General features: G+C 37.1%; 1 protein-coding gene across 1 annotated transcript in view; it reads right to left on the bottom strand.

Annotated features, from left to right (window-relative positions):
* PRKCA (protein kinase C, alpha) overlaps positions 1 to 17,096 on the bottom strand; it is a 155,430-nt gene extending 138,334 nt beyond the window's left edge. Inside the window, exons 1-2 of the mRNA XM_010578599.1 lie at positions 16,924 to 17,096; positions 13,386 to 13,417 (exon numbers count right to left, since the gene is read on the bottom strand). Of these exons, the coding sequence (XP_010576901.1) occupies positions 13,386 to 13,417; positions 16,924 to 17,096 (205 nt within the window). The remainder of the gene's footprint in view (positions 1 to 13,385; positions 13,418 to 16,923) is intronic.
* Positions 17,097 to 17,124: the final 28 nt, after the last annotated feature.

Raw genomic sequence — 17,124 nt, 5'->3', positions numbered from 1 at the left:
TCATATTTTGCTCCATTGATAACTATATTCTAAAATAAGAGGCAGGGGAATGAAAACAAACAATCATCTCCATATCATTAAGCCTGGGAGAACTGTATTTGCTGAGAAATAGTGTGCTGTAGGCTTTTCTTAACAGGATCAACACTGTGTACCACGGTAAAATCATCCAAATTATTTCACACAATGTATTTATGTATTATACATGCACAGCAGATGAAGCCATTCTCTGAGTTACCTAGGAAGTAAGGGTTGCATATTCTTACTACTGCTTCTTGATTAGTGTTAAGAGACATTTGTGTATAATGAGAATTTTTTTTTTTTTTGCATGGTCTGTAAGTTGGCTGCTCTCTCCTGATGAGGTATATATTATATCCAGTTAATGTTTTAGGTGGCATTTATAGCTCTGTCCTTACATACAGCCATAATGAGCATAATTTAAATTATATGAACTATTTATATGACAGAATATTTTTATGCAAAATTTTAAGATATATTGTCATGCTATTAAATAGCAATTTCAATACTGAGCTCAAGCAAATAGTTTCCACTTCAAAAAAATACATATGGAAAGTGATAGGATACATGCACATATCAGCACATCTAGTGTCTCTCTAGGTTACTAAACCTTCTGTATGAAAGGCATCTCACTTCACTAAATATTAATGCAGAATTCTGCATAGTATGAGGCTTCAGTTATTCAGAGGATCTCTGCACTGCAAACAAAAATAAGTATTAAAGCCTATACTATTAACTACAGATTAAGGTCACATCCCAATGGTTTTTCCATATAAAACAATGTAATAGATAGACGTTCATTGACCATGATACTGATCCATTCATACAAAGCAGCTTGCAAGATCCAGGCTTTAATATATTAAGAACATTTATTGGCTCAACATGAATACGATCCTACACTCTTACAAAGAGTACCCCTGACTGCAGGACTGATATGAACTGTGTTTTCAAAGTTCTGGAAATACATCAGTTATGCTACCTGCTGGCCAGCCTAGTTTCCATTCTCTGCACTTCGCATTTGATGGTTCTAAAATTAACCCTACTGATTTTATCACTGATTTGCTTTTCATTTTGCTATGTTAAATGTAAAATGATCCATACATCTGACACTGCCTTTTTAATTATTACAACAAAAGCTTAAAGATGATACCACATCCATCCCCTGCCCCTTCAAAGCAAGGCTCAATAAAACATGGGCAATGGTAAGAATTCAAAGGTCAATATTTGCATAAGTTAAAATAAAAGCCAGGAAAGAGCAAGATTTATTAAAAGTCTAATTCTACAGTAAGTTCTACAATTAGTACTCTAACGTGTTGATTTAAATTACAAAATGAGCTCCACGGATAGCATTTAGGACTTCATTAAAATTTACTGAGCATATTTATCAATGCTTTTTGCAGAAATCTTGTTATGAAAACCTGCATAAACCCAATTAGACCTCCCTAATACATTAACGATATATGGTGAAGTCTTTTATTCCCTTCACCAATCTTCAGCTACACATTTACTTAAATAATCAATACTCCAAAATTATGATGTGTCCATAAATTCATGGCCTTGCATCAGTGAATTTGTGCACTCAATATTCTTCTAACATGAAGTCTCAGTCACTGTCAGTCACATTAACCTAACCACCCACATTTTATTGTTCTGTCATCAGGATTCAAAAGCACTTAAGATGACAGTAGCAGTAAAATGCCTTGGCACTTTTTATGCCCATTATAGTGACTGGGTTGTTTAAAAACTGGAGCTGTAGTTGCAGTGTATGATTATAAATACACACAATGACAATAGCACAGACCCAGAGAGAAGTTAAAGACACAGGCAGGAAACAAAAGAATCCGAAGTCAAAGACCTACAGAAACCAGGAAAGGGATGCAATGGTGACAAAGGTTTGTCCTCCCTCTTCCCAATATAGAAACAGCTCTATTATCAAATATTTTACAGTGTTCTTATTACATTTCCTATTGTATTTATAAAAAAAGAAACCTGGACTAGGACAAGGTATATTAAGCAAAAAGTCAAAGTCAGACATATCTGCTCCATTACATCTGTCCCAGATACTAAAGCAGTTCTAGGCTTCCAGGGATGTCCTGGTTGATGGACTTCTAGGAGTACCCCTGAAACTAATGGACCTTGTTTTCTTCAGGATACTTGTTGACAAGTATCCAAACCCATAGAAAATATGTAAAACATTTGCTGCCACAAAATGATGATGCAGCATATAAATTATGAATAAAATATAAGCCTTAAATATTTGTAATATCATGTATTTATATTCCAAAATTAAAATGACACCTGGCCTTGTACCAAGTTTAATAATACACAATGTAATTTTGGTTTTGCAAAGTGTTCAAAGAAACCCAAGCTCAAGCTTCATTAAATGAACAGAACTTTACACAAACATGACAACTAAACTGTTCCTCATTACACAGCATCAGGAAGCTGACACAAGACTTCAGTTTTGCAAAAATCTTAGAACTAAGCTTTGCTGACTTCTACACATATGTTAACAAGGGCAGGCATCAGTTTTACAGCCTACAAGATTTATCCGGCACACCTGGATATCTAAGGCAGAATGAAACACTTAAAAGTACTACTCAGTGAAACGACTGGCAATAGCATACAGAACACCACAGCATAAAATCATCTAATGCAATAGCATGCTGTGCAGTTGGCATAATGACTATATAACCTATTAGGAAACAATACCACTTCTAAGAAAAAAAAAGTGTAAAACATATCCACCACTAGCACTTTAAAACCCTCTTCAGCAACTACACTGTTTTCCAATTCTCCTTTTTACAGGTAAATCAGGGATATTACTGTATAAGCAATTCAGAAACTAATACTAAAGAACCTATACTGTATGTACCAACATATAGGTCAGATTTAGACAAGCAAATAGCAACACAAAGAAATAAATTACCATGAAAAAACACCACCTTTCTGCCCACTGATATACTGGGATAAGAATAGAATTTTAGTAAGTTTTCATATTTAACAAAATACACTTTTATTCCCCAGGGTTTACAGACAGTTGCAACAGTTGTGTGTGTTTGTCACAGACATACAATGCAATGGAGACACCACAAGAAACAGTTCTACTAAGCTACACAACTAGATTTATTGAGCCTTTACTGCATTTTAAAGGCTCACACCTGAGGATCCCCCAATAACGTCAAAAGGAAATCTGAGCAATATCTAGGTACCAAAATATATGAAACAGAACATAAACAAAATTATGTTTTTCTCCCTTCTTTCTGTAATCTCGCAACATTTGTCTTAATGGGCCTATACACATACAGAAGAACTGAAAGATATCTATGCAGAGGATTGTACCTATTGCTTTCTGCTATGTTTGCATTCGCTTGTATTAACAGAGAAGTTCCATTTTACAAAAATATATCCAACAGATGTAATTTGTAAAAGCTGATGACAAGAAAGGAAGATATAAGACTGACACACTTGGAATGCTCTCAAATTTAATTCACTTAAAGTAAAAGTTAGCAAACAAGGTAAGAGCAATACAAAATCTGACTAATTTTAGGGCACATCACAAATTCAATCAACTAACTTGCCTTGATGGAAAAACTTAAAAAAAAAAAAACCCCATCAAACCCTTATAATCAATTCTGTTGCATTAGTCTATTTCTATATTTATTGTAACATGATTATTTTTTAACAATTCCTCCAAGTCAAACAAATTCAGGGAATTGTTAGGTTGAAATCCATTTATTTTATAAAATTCTGGAATAGGAGAGAATCGAGATGCCCAGAACCTGTCATCAACTAGCAGGATGTCATCATCTTCAGACGCACAAAAATTCTCTGTGGCTCAAAGCTTGCGTGCAAAAAATGGAAAACTAGTTCAGGTAACAGGCACTAGGTAACACTTCTTTGCCCAGAGAATCAGAAGCTGCCATGGAAATGCATGCAGTGTGACACAGAAGCAGAAAGAATGACACTGCAGAGACATATTCAGCAAGCAAAAGCAATTATGAGTGGGATCATTTTGCACCTTCCAAAAGTTTGTTCCAGCTTATCTGCAGAGAAAAGTGATAAGAATGCAGATAGCGATTCCTAACAATAACGTCTTAGGAAACAAAGTAACTTTTAAAATCAATCCACTAAAACACTAAGGTACCCCATACCTTTTCATAAGACAAGGCTTCTTCCTGCACTCTTTGCCAGCACAGAAAGTTTCACTTTTTTTTTTTTTTCCATATTAAAATGACCAATTTCTTGAGGACAAGAATACTTTGAAGTGGACTCTGGCTGATGTCCTGGTGAGTAAAGAACAAAGTAATAACCTGGCACAGACTAGAAGTTGAAAGAACCTAAACTATTCTTCCAACTCATCCTCGTACATGAGTAATGTTTGTTTACTGAGGAACGCATTTAGCACGCATTCCAGAGAAGTTAAAAATGCTATTAATTTTAAATGAAAATGGAGAGTGAAATATCTGTGCTTTGGAAAGAGAGTTGCATTGGGAATAAAGTTCAACACTCATTCAAAATGAAAATTTCTGTCTTCAGTCTGTACCTTGTGTAATGTACTCTTCCCACATTTAATAGTAAAATAAGGAAGGACGGTATCTCACCCACTTTTTTGAGTCACTAATCTTTTTCCAACATATATTAAGTAGACACAATCATGTACATTAGTAGTGGCTTTGAAATCCAAGCCTACAGAACCCCAATTTCTAAACAACTGATTCTCGTAGATTTAAAATTTGAAAATGGTTAATTAAATTGGTATCAATATTCATTACGCTATCATTTAAATGATCATTTGGAAGGAAAAACATGTCTAATTTTCAAGAACACAACCTTCATAAAGTTTTGCTCCAGAATAAAAATTGCGACTTCCAAATGCAATTACAAGCTTCATTTATCTATATACAAATGCTTGCAACATATACAATATTAATAGCATTATACAATTCTTTTGAATGAAGCTAAAAAAAAGGGGGCAAAGGCTGCAACTAGTTAAAAATTACAATTTTGTTTTCCAAATATGGGGTATTTTCTTAGCAAAAAGAAAAAAGAGAACAACTTGACAATTATTACATAAGGTAAATAAAGCCTTGAATGTCCCATATGAGCTATTCTGTTGATCATTGTCCATTCACAGACACTTCTGACAGTGTCAAAAACCTGTGTGACTGCAAATGAAGAGTAAATGTTTTACTAAATCTTGACTGGCCATGGTATAAAGACAAGCATTAATTAGAATTTTGCAGCTTCATTTTAAAAACTAGAAAGTAGCAAATTAAGAGAGTAATAATGACCATATTTTGCTGTTTCTGGACAAACTTGCATTTTTAGTTCACAAAGTATGTTTCTGTATCAGTCTAAATAAATTATTAAAAAAAAAAGACATTTTGTAAACAATAGGGGACAGACAAAAATAATAATTCCGGTAAGCTTCTACATTTATAGAGAAGTATTTCAGACTTCTAATAAAGCTCATTTGCTGAAAAGGTTTTAATTAATAAAGACCGTAATGTGATTTCAAAATCTACATGAAGTCACTAGAAGATATTCTGAAAAAAGGCCTATGTGTCTGCAGTACCCTACAGTCTAGGTTACCTAATTGCAGAAAGGAACCAAAAAACTTCATGTAAATTGAATTATAATTAAGAGATCAGAGTAAATGACAATGAAATCCACAGAAAGATACATACACACACGTTCAGTTGCCTGACTTAAAAGGTAACTGTTATGAATTACATTTATAGAAGGCAGTATTCATAAATAGGTGCAGCTGAAAAATTAACAGCTGATAACCAACTCCCAAGCTCTCCCAGCCTCTACAAGTCTTCAACAAGCACTGCTGAAATCAGTTAGAATTATAACATTCAGCATCTACAAGAATTTAAAAACTCTTAAAGAGTAGTTCCTGTTATTAATTATACATAACGTCCTTCACTCTTACACTTTCATGCTTTCTACTGCAGATGTAAAAGCTGTGGAACTAAGCCTAAAGTATTTATTAAATTACTTATTATTTTTACCTTTTACCCTAAAGAGAAACAGCCCACAAAAACAAACATAAAAGACACAATTATCAATGCATCTCAACAGGGAAATCTGTTTTCTTCATCTTTCTGCAACTTTCTTTCCAACAGTTCATTAAATTCCGCTCATGGCATAAGTCACTCTCATCCGCAAAAATCTTGTATAAAATTAACACCATATGTGGCTGCATATCAGCAGTTGATGTGCAGTATTACACCAAAGCAGAGGGGAAAATAAAGAATATGCCAAACTTTAACTTGCCCAGGACTCAAACTGGTTTATCTGTCAACTCAGAATGAGCTATCACTCCCACATGTTTAATTAGAAGCTGAAGAGCTTCACAGAATTACATCCAGGGCACTGGAACAGTCAGTTTCTTTTAACTGGAACACACTGCTGGGATATCTAACTGATTCAAGTAGACAAAAGAAAACTTCACATGTTAGAAGTGTGGGAAGGGTGAAGATGGTTTTGCCCTTGAAGTGTAATACAACTAAAAAACCTTTTGCTGCAAGATAAGATTTAGTTACATTCCAGCTTTGATGAGCACAATATCACCAAGGAAATTTTCTGGAAAACAGAAGTACAATGGCATATTTCTCTATTTTACTGTCATGTTCTGTGTTGAGTGAATTGTATATTTAGTGAATTGTGTATTGTGCATCTAGAATCATAGAATCGTTTAGGTTGGAAAAGACCTTTAAGATCATCAAGTCCAACTGTTAACCTAGCACTGCCAAGTCCACCACTAAACCATGTCCCTGAGAACCATATCTACACATCTTTTAAATACCTCCAGGTATGGTGACTCATACTATTTGATATATAGAATTTTTTTGCAATGCACATGATTGTAGTAACAGAGAATCCTCACCAACATGAATACATGTATCTTCCCTCTTCTGACAAAGATGCCCTGTTGTTGTTTCTATAGAGCAACAATGCTCAGAGACAACATGTCCCCTTCCCTGCGCAAAGACAATTGCTGAAAGCATAACCTATATGTTTACATTATCAAGTAACATTCCAACCAGAACAGATTTATAGAGGAAAACAGTGCTAAGAACTAGACACCCATACAGCCCACATTTCAGGGATTTTGTGTTGGATGAGCTGCCGTATGATCCATGAACCAAACACCCTTTAGCACCTGGAGGACATTAAATGCGCTGCTGTAACACAGCTCTCTTTGGTATCACCCAAAAGGAATCCTCTTTGCATGCTCCAAGACCACCCAGCAATGCAAACCAAAGCACTGCAAAAGCAGGGACAACTGGGATACGTATTTCCAAAGGGTTTTCCTGATTTGAACCAACACTAACATATTTGAACTCATTAAGACTCAGGAGTTTCATCTGCATGTCAATGCTGTTCTCAGTGAAAACTTGGAATATGGGTAATTTTTCAAAGTTCTCTCAGAGTTTAGCTGCAGGGATAGGAACAGAATCTCAACTTACACTGGTATCAGGCAATTAACAGGACCATATTTCCTCATAATATGGGACATACATTGAAAAGGGAACGAAAGGAACAGTCGAAGGAGGGGAAGAATAAATAAATAAAAGCTGACAAGACAAATGCACAACAAGCATCTTATCTGCATGCTTATAATCTGTATGTCAGATATCTGCAGATCATCAAAGTGACTGTCCTTTGAGAAGGAGTCCACAGATATGCAGTCCACAGATTAGGTGGAGGGCAAAAGGCCAGCAGAAAGGACAATGCTGGCTAGAGGAATTATGGAAACTGTCTGTGCGCAGATACAATTTATGCTCCCAGGTGGGTTTTTTTGTTTTGTTCTTTTTTGTTGGGGGGTGTGTGTATGTGTTTGGTTTTCACCCGGGGGGTTCCATTTTTTAACAGATACCTCCAAGTTGCATGAAAATACATTAACGAGTCACCTGCTTTAAGTATATCTATACTAAGTTTCCATTTCAGAAGATTTCATGCTGACTGTTAAGTTACATAGAAAGCATCAACAGTCAGACTTTTAGAGACATCCATAGAATTCATTTCTCAATCTCAGGCTTATAGAAATGTTAGTTAATATAAACTGTAGCACATGACTAATAAGTAATATAAAAAGCGCAAAGAAAAACACATTGTTCAATGCGTCTGTAATATCCAATCTCAAAACAAAAATGATAATGATACAAGAGAAGGAGTTCTGGCATAGAGGGGATGCTTTATGTCTTATCCACCCTTTGGCAATAACATTTCCAAGGAAGGAAGACAGAAAATATTTTTATGAGAAGCAACACAGCAATGTAATACGTTTTTCTTTATTAGCTTTTTTTTGGGTTACAAAGGAAAATTAAGATAGTAAAATAAACAAGAAACTGTTGGTAGGGGAAACACAACTATCAGGATAGAAAACCAAGAACTAAGCCTTGATCCATACACAAGGAAGAATGAATTGTGCTGCTTCCTCTATAAACATGTTATAACAGAGCTGAGGATTAATACAAACTGTACATGTCAACCAGGTCACAGGTGTTCAGAGGTTTCATTGGTTCAAATCTGCAGATCACAGATATAGCATTAAAAATTAGTTTCTCGGCCACCTCTCTACAGAGACCTTTAATACAATGTTTTTAACAAAAATACATGATTTAAAAAAGAGGCGGCATCAGTGGGTTCTTTGGTCTTTTCGCTGTAGAAGAGAGGTCAAGAACTAGGGGATAAAAGATAATGCAGAGGAAATGAAGTGGTGTTTTAATGTGCCAACATTACAATTTGCAAGGACAGTAAAAAAAGAATAAAATCCAACCATTTGCATTTTTAGTGAAGGAGTTGTTATAGATGTCTAACTAGTCCAGAACCAGCAGTGTTAGGAAGCGTACCTAGCATGACACAAGCTATTCCAAAAAGCTTACCACGCTAAGATAAAATTCAACATTCAGAAAAAAATAGTCTGAAAATAAATTGAGGGAAGATAGGAAAAAAAAGTGGAAAGAGCATTAGTTGCACAGATTAGCTAAACATAATCTGCTTTAATTGATTTCTCTAATTTTTATTTATGTAAATTAGAAAACAAACGTGAAAGACTTCCTTAGCTAGTTATTGTCCTTAAACCAAAGATATTTCAAAGCTGAACTATAGCAGAACATTGCACTTCAGTAGACCCTGCAGAAACCATAGAAAAGAGGGAAAACTTGCAGTTAATAACTACAAATTTTGACTGTTTGGGAAAGAATTAACAACAGGGCCTTAATCAGGAACACGAGTTGATTGCATTTACAGTACTGTAACTAAAAATATTTTCACCTTGAGGAACTTGCTGAGCCTTCAGTGCTGAACTTAAAACAACCTCTAAACATAAATAAATACACATTCTTCAATATACATTCTTCACATCTTGGTGAATCACTCTTTGTTGTGCTCGGTTCACCAGAAAAACTTTTCTTACAAATCAAACAGAAACAGATCCAGGTTATACTCTGAGTATAACAGTTAGTATCAAAAGAATGATGAAGTCAAAATTTAACTTAAAAGCTTGATTAATTTAAAGTCTGCTTTCTTAAAAGAGGAACTTTCATAGTGTGGCAGATTCAAAAACATTTTAAATTATTCCAATTTTCACATACCTCTTGCAGTATTTCCAGGTGCACGTCAGAGAAAAGCTTTCAGCATTACAGAAAGCTTACTGTCCTACTTGACAATGTAAGAAAACAAAACAAAGCCATAACTCCCTTAAATCATCTTACCATCATGTTTTTGCTATCACAAAGACAATCAACAGAAAACAGCAGAATAAGAACTCCTGTTTCAAAAGCACAATATTTTAGAATAGTTTATGTTTGCATAAATCAACAATAAAACACAAATATCAAACAGCAAAAATTCCTAATAACAGGAGGCAGTAAAAATATATTCCTTCGGAGCAAGTTAATCCAGCTGAACTCTTTCAAGTTCATTTTCAAATTCATATATTAACAAGGACAGGCCCAGACTTCTTCCACTGCTACTTTTTGACCCCAAACCCCCTCTCTGAAAAACTTATTTCTGATAATACAACAGAATTCTGCAGCCTCTCCATGAAATAACATATCACAACTCATAGCTGTAAACCTAAGTAGGCATTCTGAATACTATTTGCTAGTATATACAGTAGCTAGCCACATTAGATTACACGCATTAAGAAAGACAAACTACTTAGGCTGTGGACTGTCTCCTGCTAAGCATTTGCGCAGTAATAATGCAATTGCACCCCGAACCTCTGCCTCATTAAGGGCATTAAAAGCCATACCAAAACTGAATTTATTGTCTTTTGCAAATTCATAGGGATCCCATAAAAATAAGGTGGGGGAGAGAATTTTGCAAAGCTTTTTAACAAAATAAATGAAAATATTTCTCTTCAATTCCAAAGAACTCATTTAAATGTTTTCACATAATGCTGAAGCTGAACACTACAGCAGAAACATAGTCATTGAAATCAGAAAACAAAAGTGATTACATACATTTGAAAACATGTTCCAAGGCTCAAAGCAAGCCCAATGCAAAAAGGTATTAATGGTCCAAAAAAAAAGATCATTACAGTATAGCATTAAGTTTTAATTTAAATAAAATTTAAACATAAAAATATTTTCTTTTGAGGGCATCTCTTGAAAATAAAACTAGAACTACATTTTGTGTGACACCTTTTTAAAGGAAGTTTTAAAAATATATAAAAACATACTGTGTTAGCCGCAACATTTAATACTGCATAAACACTAAGTTAGATATTAAACACTTTTGTTTAATTAAAGAATTATTAACAGAAATATTCACAGAATAATTGCAATTTCTTAGAGTAGAAACATCATTTGAGTTTGATGCATTAGTATTATGGACCTTTCCCCTTCCCTTTGGTAACAAAGGCCAGAGGAATTTTAAACAACTTTGGAAATAATAAACCCATCCAACTCTGAAACCTGCCTGACATCAAGCTTCTGTCTAGCAGGAGATTTTACAATACTCTTGAAAACAGAGCTAAAAAATTTTCTTATAATGGAAACTCTGACAGACCAAGACCTATAGTTATATGAGGAGCTGTCACTGTAATATTCTTTCCTTTCCTTCATGTCATACTGAAATTTCCATTTTATTCTTCATTTGTCATTCTTTTCTGTAAAGGTTGTTGCTTAATTAAAGAAACTAGGGGGTTTTTTTGCAACCCACCTTCTGGTTTCACACTTTTGTTTTTTAATTCTTCATGTTCTCATGAATTTGTCTTTCCAGCTTTAGCTGGTGACTTTTTAGATGGAAGCTTCAGAAAGTTGAACTGAAAAAAATTGATTCAGCTGCTTAGCTTTATCATGGAAGTTTTATTTTTCAAGACTATTGTCCCAAGAGTATGATCTCTTTGATCTTGATCACAATCGAATTTAATGAATGATAGCAAAAAAACCCCACTACTTAAACTTATTAGTGCACCAACAATAGCTTGCTACAAACTACCTATAATTTGAATATTTCTTGGAGATTTTGACTGTATAAGAATACAGACAAGAACACTGAATACAAAAGTCTCCATCAGAGAGAAACTGCAGAATCTTGCTCTGATGCAGACAAAAGTCAGGTCTGAACATATTTAGATTCCTAAAAAGTATCACTTCTGAAGCATTTAAAAATAAAATCAAGCTGCTCTACCGCTTTTAATCTTGGTTGTGTTCATGGATGATGTTTGGAGGGAAAATGAGACTAAATTCAAATTTTTAGCTAGCTTTATAAAGACAAGTCCTCATCAGACAAAACTATTCCCAGCTAACTAGAATTATGATGGTAGAACGAATTCTGGCCACAGAATCCAAAATACTGGAAATGAACTGCCATACCAACTTTGATCTGTGGCTCACATCAGTGCATGGTGTCCAATTTGAGCCACTAGCTGCCTGACTGGAAGACAGAAGAAAGTCAACATTGCGCAAACCACAAAATTTAAGATGGATAGCTATATAATTTAAATGGAGCCCCAATTATTTTCTGTATACCAACTGAAATGTCTAATGAGCATCTAAATAATTCCTTAACTAGGAGCCACTGAGCTATCCTAAATGAGAGTCGGGAAATGCCATTCCATTACTGACTGAGGACTACAGGCTGATCTATAGCACTGCTTCAGATGCAATGAGTAGCAAAAAAATGGAGGATATCTACAAAATTTAATATTAACATTTTGGGACACAGAGGAAGTTGTATACAAGATTCATGGTAAAATCAGGGTTGCATGCTTACCTTACTAAGGCATGCAACGTTTTCACTATACGTGTGTGTCTGCAAGTTTCTACTTGCAGCAGGAAAAATATTTATTGCAACATCTTTAAAAGGAATCATTCTTTTACATTCAGTTTCTCAGAGGTTTAATTTCAATATCAACTAACATCAACTTTCACAAAAATACCACAGAATCCATAATTTCACGAACTACTAAGTAAAAGCAACATTCAGGATAGTCAAATATGCTCTAAAGCATTAGCAAATAACCATTAAATAAATGTAATGAAAGAAAGAACCAAAAGGCTAGCTAATGAGTACACAATGTACATCTGCAGGTGAAATAATAGGGAAGAAAGTGGGGGAAGAGAAAGGAACGACAAAAAGCCTCATCCTAATTAGGTAAACGTATGACACAGAAAAAAACCAACAGTAGTTGGGTGTGGTTATTTTACGATTAAATGCTAAATAATGATAAGAACTTGGCAAAACTACAGAAAATATGAGAATACAGCCTATCATGCTCTGGCTTTCATGTATATAGTTGTCTTCCACTACAGCAGCTTTCAATTTCTCAAGGTTAGTAGAATTTATTAAATCAGTGATTCTCTAGGAGTGGATTTTTTTGTAATTAAGTATTACATAAGACAGAGAAATGCTGCCTGTCCTAAAACATAGTTCAAACCAAAGGTCTTCCTAAACATACAGCATATAAAAATTAAAAACAGGGAGTTTGGGTTATGAAAAGAAGCCGTATGACTAAAAAGTGAATCCATTTTCCTAAACGCCCACACAGACAAGAGCTTCTGATGTGAAAAATGGTCTCTGCAAAAGCTAAATTGTACAGATTATTTCCATGAAAAGTTAGAAGCTGCACTACATGCAGATTATATGACATTTATCATGATGAGATTTAAAAAACCAACTTTTTGTGTTATTACAGTATGAACAATTACTTGACTGTTCAATGTATATGATATAAATACCAAGAGTTATTTAACTGAATAATTGTCTTCCTTTTGAATTTACATAGGCAGAGATGCTTGCTTAGTACTTCCAGGCTTGTATCCCTCTTGCTGCAGGCAAGTTTTGACTGCCTTCAAAATGAGGTGCAACAATGTGTGCTAGCCAACAAAGCATTTGTGACTTACCTTGGCACTGAAATCCTTGTTTCCCAAATCCCCTGCACAAAAAAGAAAAAAAAATAACCTATCTTAGTATGTTTAGTTATAATTTCTTCTCAATGATCTATAACAACATAAAAATAGCTTCATATTAAATTACTTCAGATTTTGCTACGACAGCAACAGATTTTAAAATATACAACACAGAACAACCCACCCATTTCAAAGCACAGAACAATAGCTGTCACCAGCCATGTAATTTCAGCTTCTGGCAATAATTTTTTTATTATTATTATTTTACAAGCTATTTTGGATCTACAATTATCATCATCTGTGATTACTGCATAATATTTCAACTCATTTAATGCCACATATATACTTAACAGCAATGTAAAATATTCCAAGTTCTAGCAAAGGCATATAAAACAAACCAGACTTAGTTTTTCATCCAAATTTTAGGATTGCATGCTGATGCTGTTACGCGTCTCAGCTAGACACCAGTCATTTGTTGTATGGAAAGGAGGCAGGTTAAAGGTTTTGCCTGTTTCAATATAAATGAGAAGACAGGCCCATTGGTTTCATACTGATTATTCTTCCAGCTTCCTTGCTTCGTTTCCATAACAAAATACAAATGTGCGCGTAATACTTTACCAACGAATACAGTGACAAAAGCATTGTATGTGGTATCCAGAGTTCCAACATATATTATACCTCTGGCAAATTGCACTGTTGTTGGTTTTATTTACTTGTTTCTCTTTAAACATTGAACATTCTCTTTACGCAAAAATAAATTATTTGAGTATCCTTGCTATAAACACTTCTCTGCATTTTCCCTCTCTGCAGAACGTTTTTCATCTGGAGAGCTGGAGCTGCTTACACTCAAAGACAAATGAACAAAAGCTATGAATGGTAGAAGCTAGCCAGCAGGCTCTGTGCAACTAACGACGTGAAGTTTAATTATCAACTTTGTGGAAATGGTTTTTAAAAATTATATCAACAGTTTTCCCACTTTATTTATTTATTTATTTGGAGAGAGACAAAACCTTTAGTACACTGTTACTTCAGGTAGAAACTGAAATTACATAGCTTTGAGCATTTCCATAAATTTCTACGCAAAAGTCTCTGCCTGTTATTGTTATAAGTAGGCCTAAACTAAGAAAACCAGAAGAAATATAAAATTGTTTGTTTACTTGGCAGCATATGTGACTATACTGTACTGTCATTCTGCTGCTGTTATCTCTTGTCTTCACAAATGTAAAAAGCATGTACTAGAAGTGTGCAAACGCGATTGCAGGAAAGCTGACAGCAGGACTAAGAAACAGACTTTAGATAATTTTTCATCCTTTTAAACAGACTTATTTGTAAAGAACTTTCCTGTATTACCTATGCTAAAAGCATAGCCATTCTTCAGTGTTTTGAGCTGAATTCATACACTAACCAGCTGCAGTCCACTCCACTCCCTGATCAGTTACAAAGTATTTTAAGTAAAAGGTCTTCAAAAAAATACCAACACTTCAGAAACAAAGCAGATAACTGAAAGTTGTTTAAGAAGGTAAGGAGGCGCTAAATTACTTTGGTAAATATTACCTGGTCAAAGGTAATCTAAGAAAAAAAAAATCTGTTTCATTGAAAGGTTGTATTTACTACTCTAAACCTTAAAACATATGTTAATTGCCACATGTCATTTTGGAAATAGATGAAGCACTTTTTATGGTGTGTGATGCTTATTCAAGAGTTGCCCATCTTCAAACAAGGAAATGAAACAAAAGTTTTCGACCTGTCAGATGCTCATCTGAAGAGCATTAAGAGCTTCCTTAGACCCACTAGCAAGACAAAAGAGCACAGCTCCTCTTGCCACCTGTCAGCTATAGGATACCCTCTCACTTTCAAATCCATCCTGTCATGTCATGACAGTGTTCCGCTTGGTTTTTCAATTGCACTGCTTATGTGCACAAACACAGTCTGACAATAACCCTGCAGCGTTTTTTCACACCTCCCAATTAATTCTGTTTTAGACTAACTTTGAAGCACTTTCTGAAGGTCTCTCACTTTTACAATACCAAACTTTGCAATTTTTTTTTCAAATAGGAAAAAATAATTTAAAAAAGAAAAAAACCCCCACTCAAAAAGTTGACTTGTTTCTTCTGCAGTCTACCATCTCAGTTTTCCTTCCTTACTCTGCAAATGTATTTCAGTCATTTCTGGAGCAATCACAGTCTTTTCTTCAGCACGCAAACCAAGGAAAACTCAAGAAGGAAGGCAAAGGTCTGCGTCCAGACACATAAACGCATACGAAAAGAGCAAGACACCTGCCACAGACACGGAGCCAGCTGGGTGCGGATCCCTCTAGATCTTTTGCAACTTTGGCTAAAATAAATCACAGCTCTCATTTTCAGCACCAAACCTGCAGCGAAAACTTCAGCAGCAGGGCAAGGCTGAAGCTAAGCCACATCTCAGGTGAAGGCGAGGAAGCCCAGGTTGTTTACGTTGCACGCTCGCTGAATGTACAAAACGTTCACCTATATGCAAGGGTACACACCCGCTCCCCTTGCTTCACCCTGCTGAGAGCACAGGGCAGGAGCCCGCAGACTCCACACGGCAGGGCAGCGCTGAACCCGGGAGCTGCAGGGAGAGCCGGGTGGCTCGGCCTGCAGCGGAGCTGCAATCCTGCCCAGAAGAGGGCATGGCAGGAACTGATAGGTATATTTTTTCCCTAACAGCTTAGTAATGAGGGTGTTGGTAGGAAGTTTTCCTCCCTTCCTCCCGTCCCTCCAGCAGGAACCCTTCTCTTAAAAAAAAAAAACACCTCCCCTTCCTAAACATGTAATGTAGCAACGGTGTCACTGTGCTTTCCCAATCTCCCTGCCCTCCCTCCGCAGCAGGAGGAAATAAAGCAGGCGCTGATCACAAAGTTAAAGGCAGGGCTGCAGAAGTTGTGCCACACAGCAACACCCACAGCCTGAAACAGAAACCCCTCCGTTTCTGCTGCAGCAGCTGTAGCGCTGGCTGAGCTCCCCTCCGCTACGGGAAGGAAGGCGGGCACAGAGAAGGGGGCTTGGCGGGTGAAGTCAAGCCGAGCCCAGCAGAACCCGGCTCGGGGAGGGGACAAGGGGTGAGGAAATACAAATCTGGGGAGCGATATCCCCAGCGTGGGTCTATCAGACCCGCTGATCAATCTGCGGCGCTTGGCCGGCGCTGTCCCCAACCCCCTTTCCCCGAGCACCGGCAAGTTGAGGGGCTCCCCCCGCCCCGAAACCGGGGTGCGCCCAGACTGGGGCAGGAGCCCCTCGGAGCCGCAAAGAGCCCTGCTGGAGGTGGGTGAGACGGAGCCCGGGAGGGCAGCGAGGCGACACGGCTCTGCCCCGCCGGGGCTCACCTGCCCGACCCTGGGGGGAAGAGGCCGGGGGCGGTCACCCGTGGGAACGGCGGCACCGGGGAACCGGCGGGTGGGAGGGGAGGGACGGGGGGGAATCCCCTCCAGCTGAGCGGGCCCGGAGCGGAGGTGAGGGGCCGCCGGTGGGTGCGAGGAGCGAGAGGGGTGCCGGGGGGGGGGGGTGTCTCTCACCAGATGAAGTCGGTGCAGTGGCTGCAGAAGGTGGGCTGCTTGAAGAAGCGCGCGATGAATTTGTGCTCCTTCACCTCGTGCACGTTCTTCTGCCTCAGGGCCCCCTTGCGAGCGAAGCGCCGAGCCGCGTCCGGGGCCGCGCCGGGCTCGGAGCCCGGGAACACGTCGGCCATAGCGCCCTCCTCTCCCCCCCCCACCCCC

The sequence above is a fragment of the Haliaeetus leucocephalus genome, unplaced genomic scaffold (genome assembly GCF_000737465.1).
Source record: "Haliaeetus leucocephalus isolate CR32 unplaced genomic scaffold, Haliaeetus_leucocephalus-4.0 Scaffold646, whole genome shotgun sequence".
Lineage (NCBI taxonomy): Eukaryota > Metazoa > Chordata > Aves > Accipitriformes > Accipitridae > Haliaeetus > Haliaeetus leucocephalus.
The sequence above is the reverse complement of the archived record's forward strand: the minus strand, read 5'-3'. Positions and strand labels throughout refer to the sequence as shown.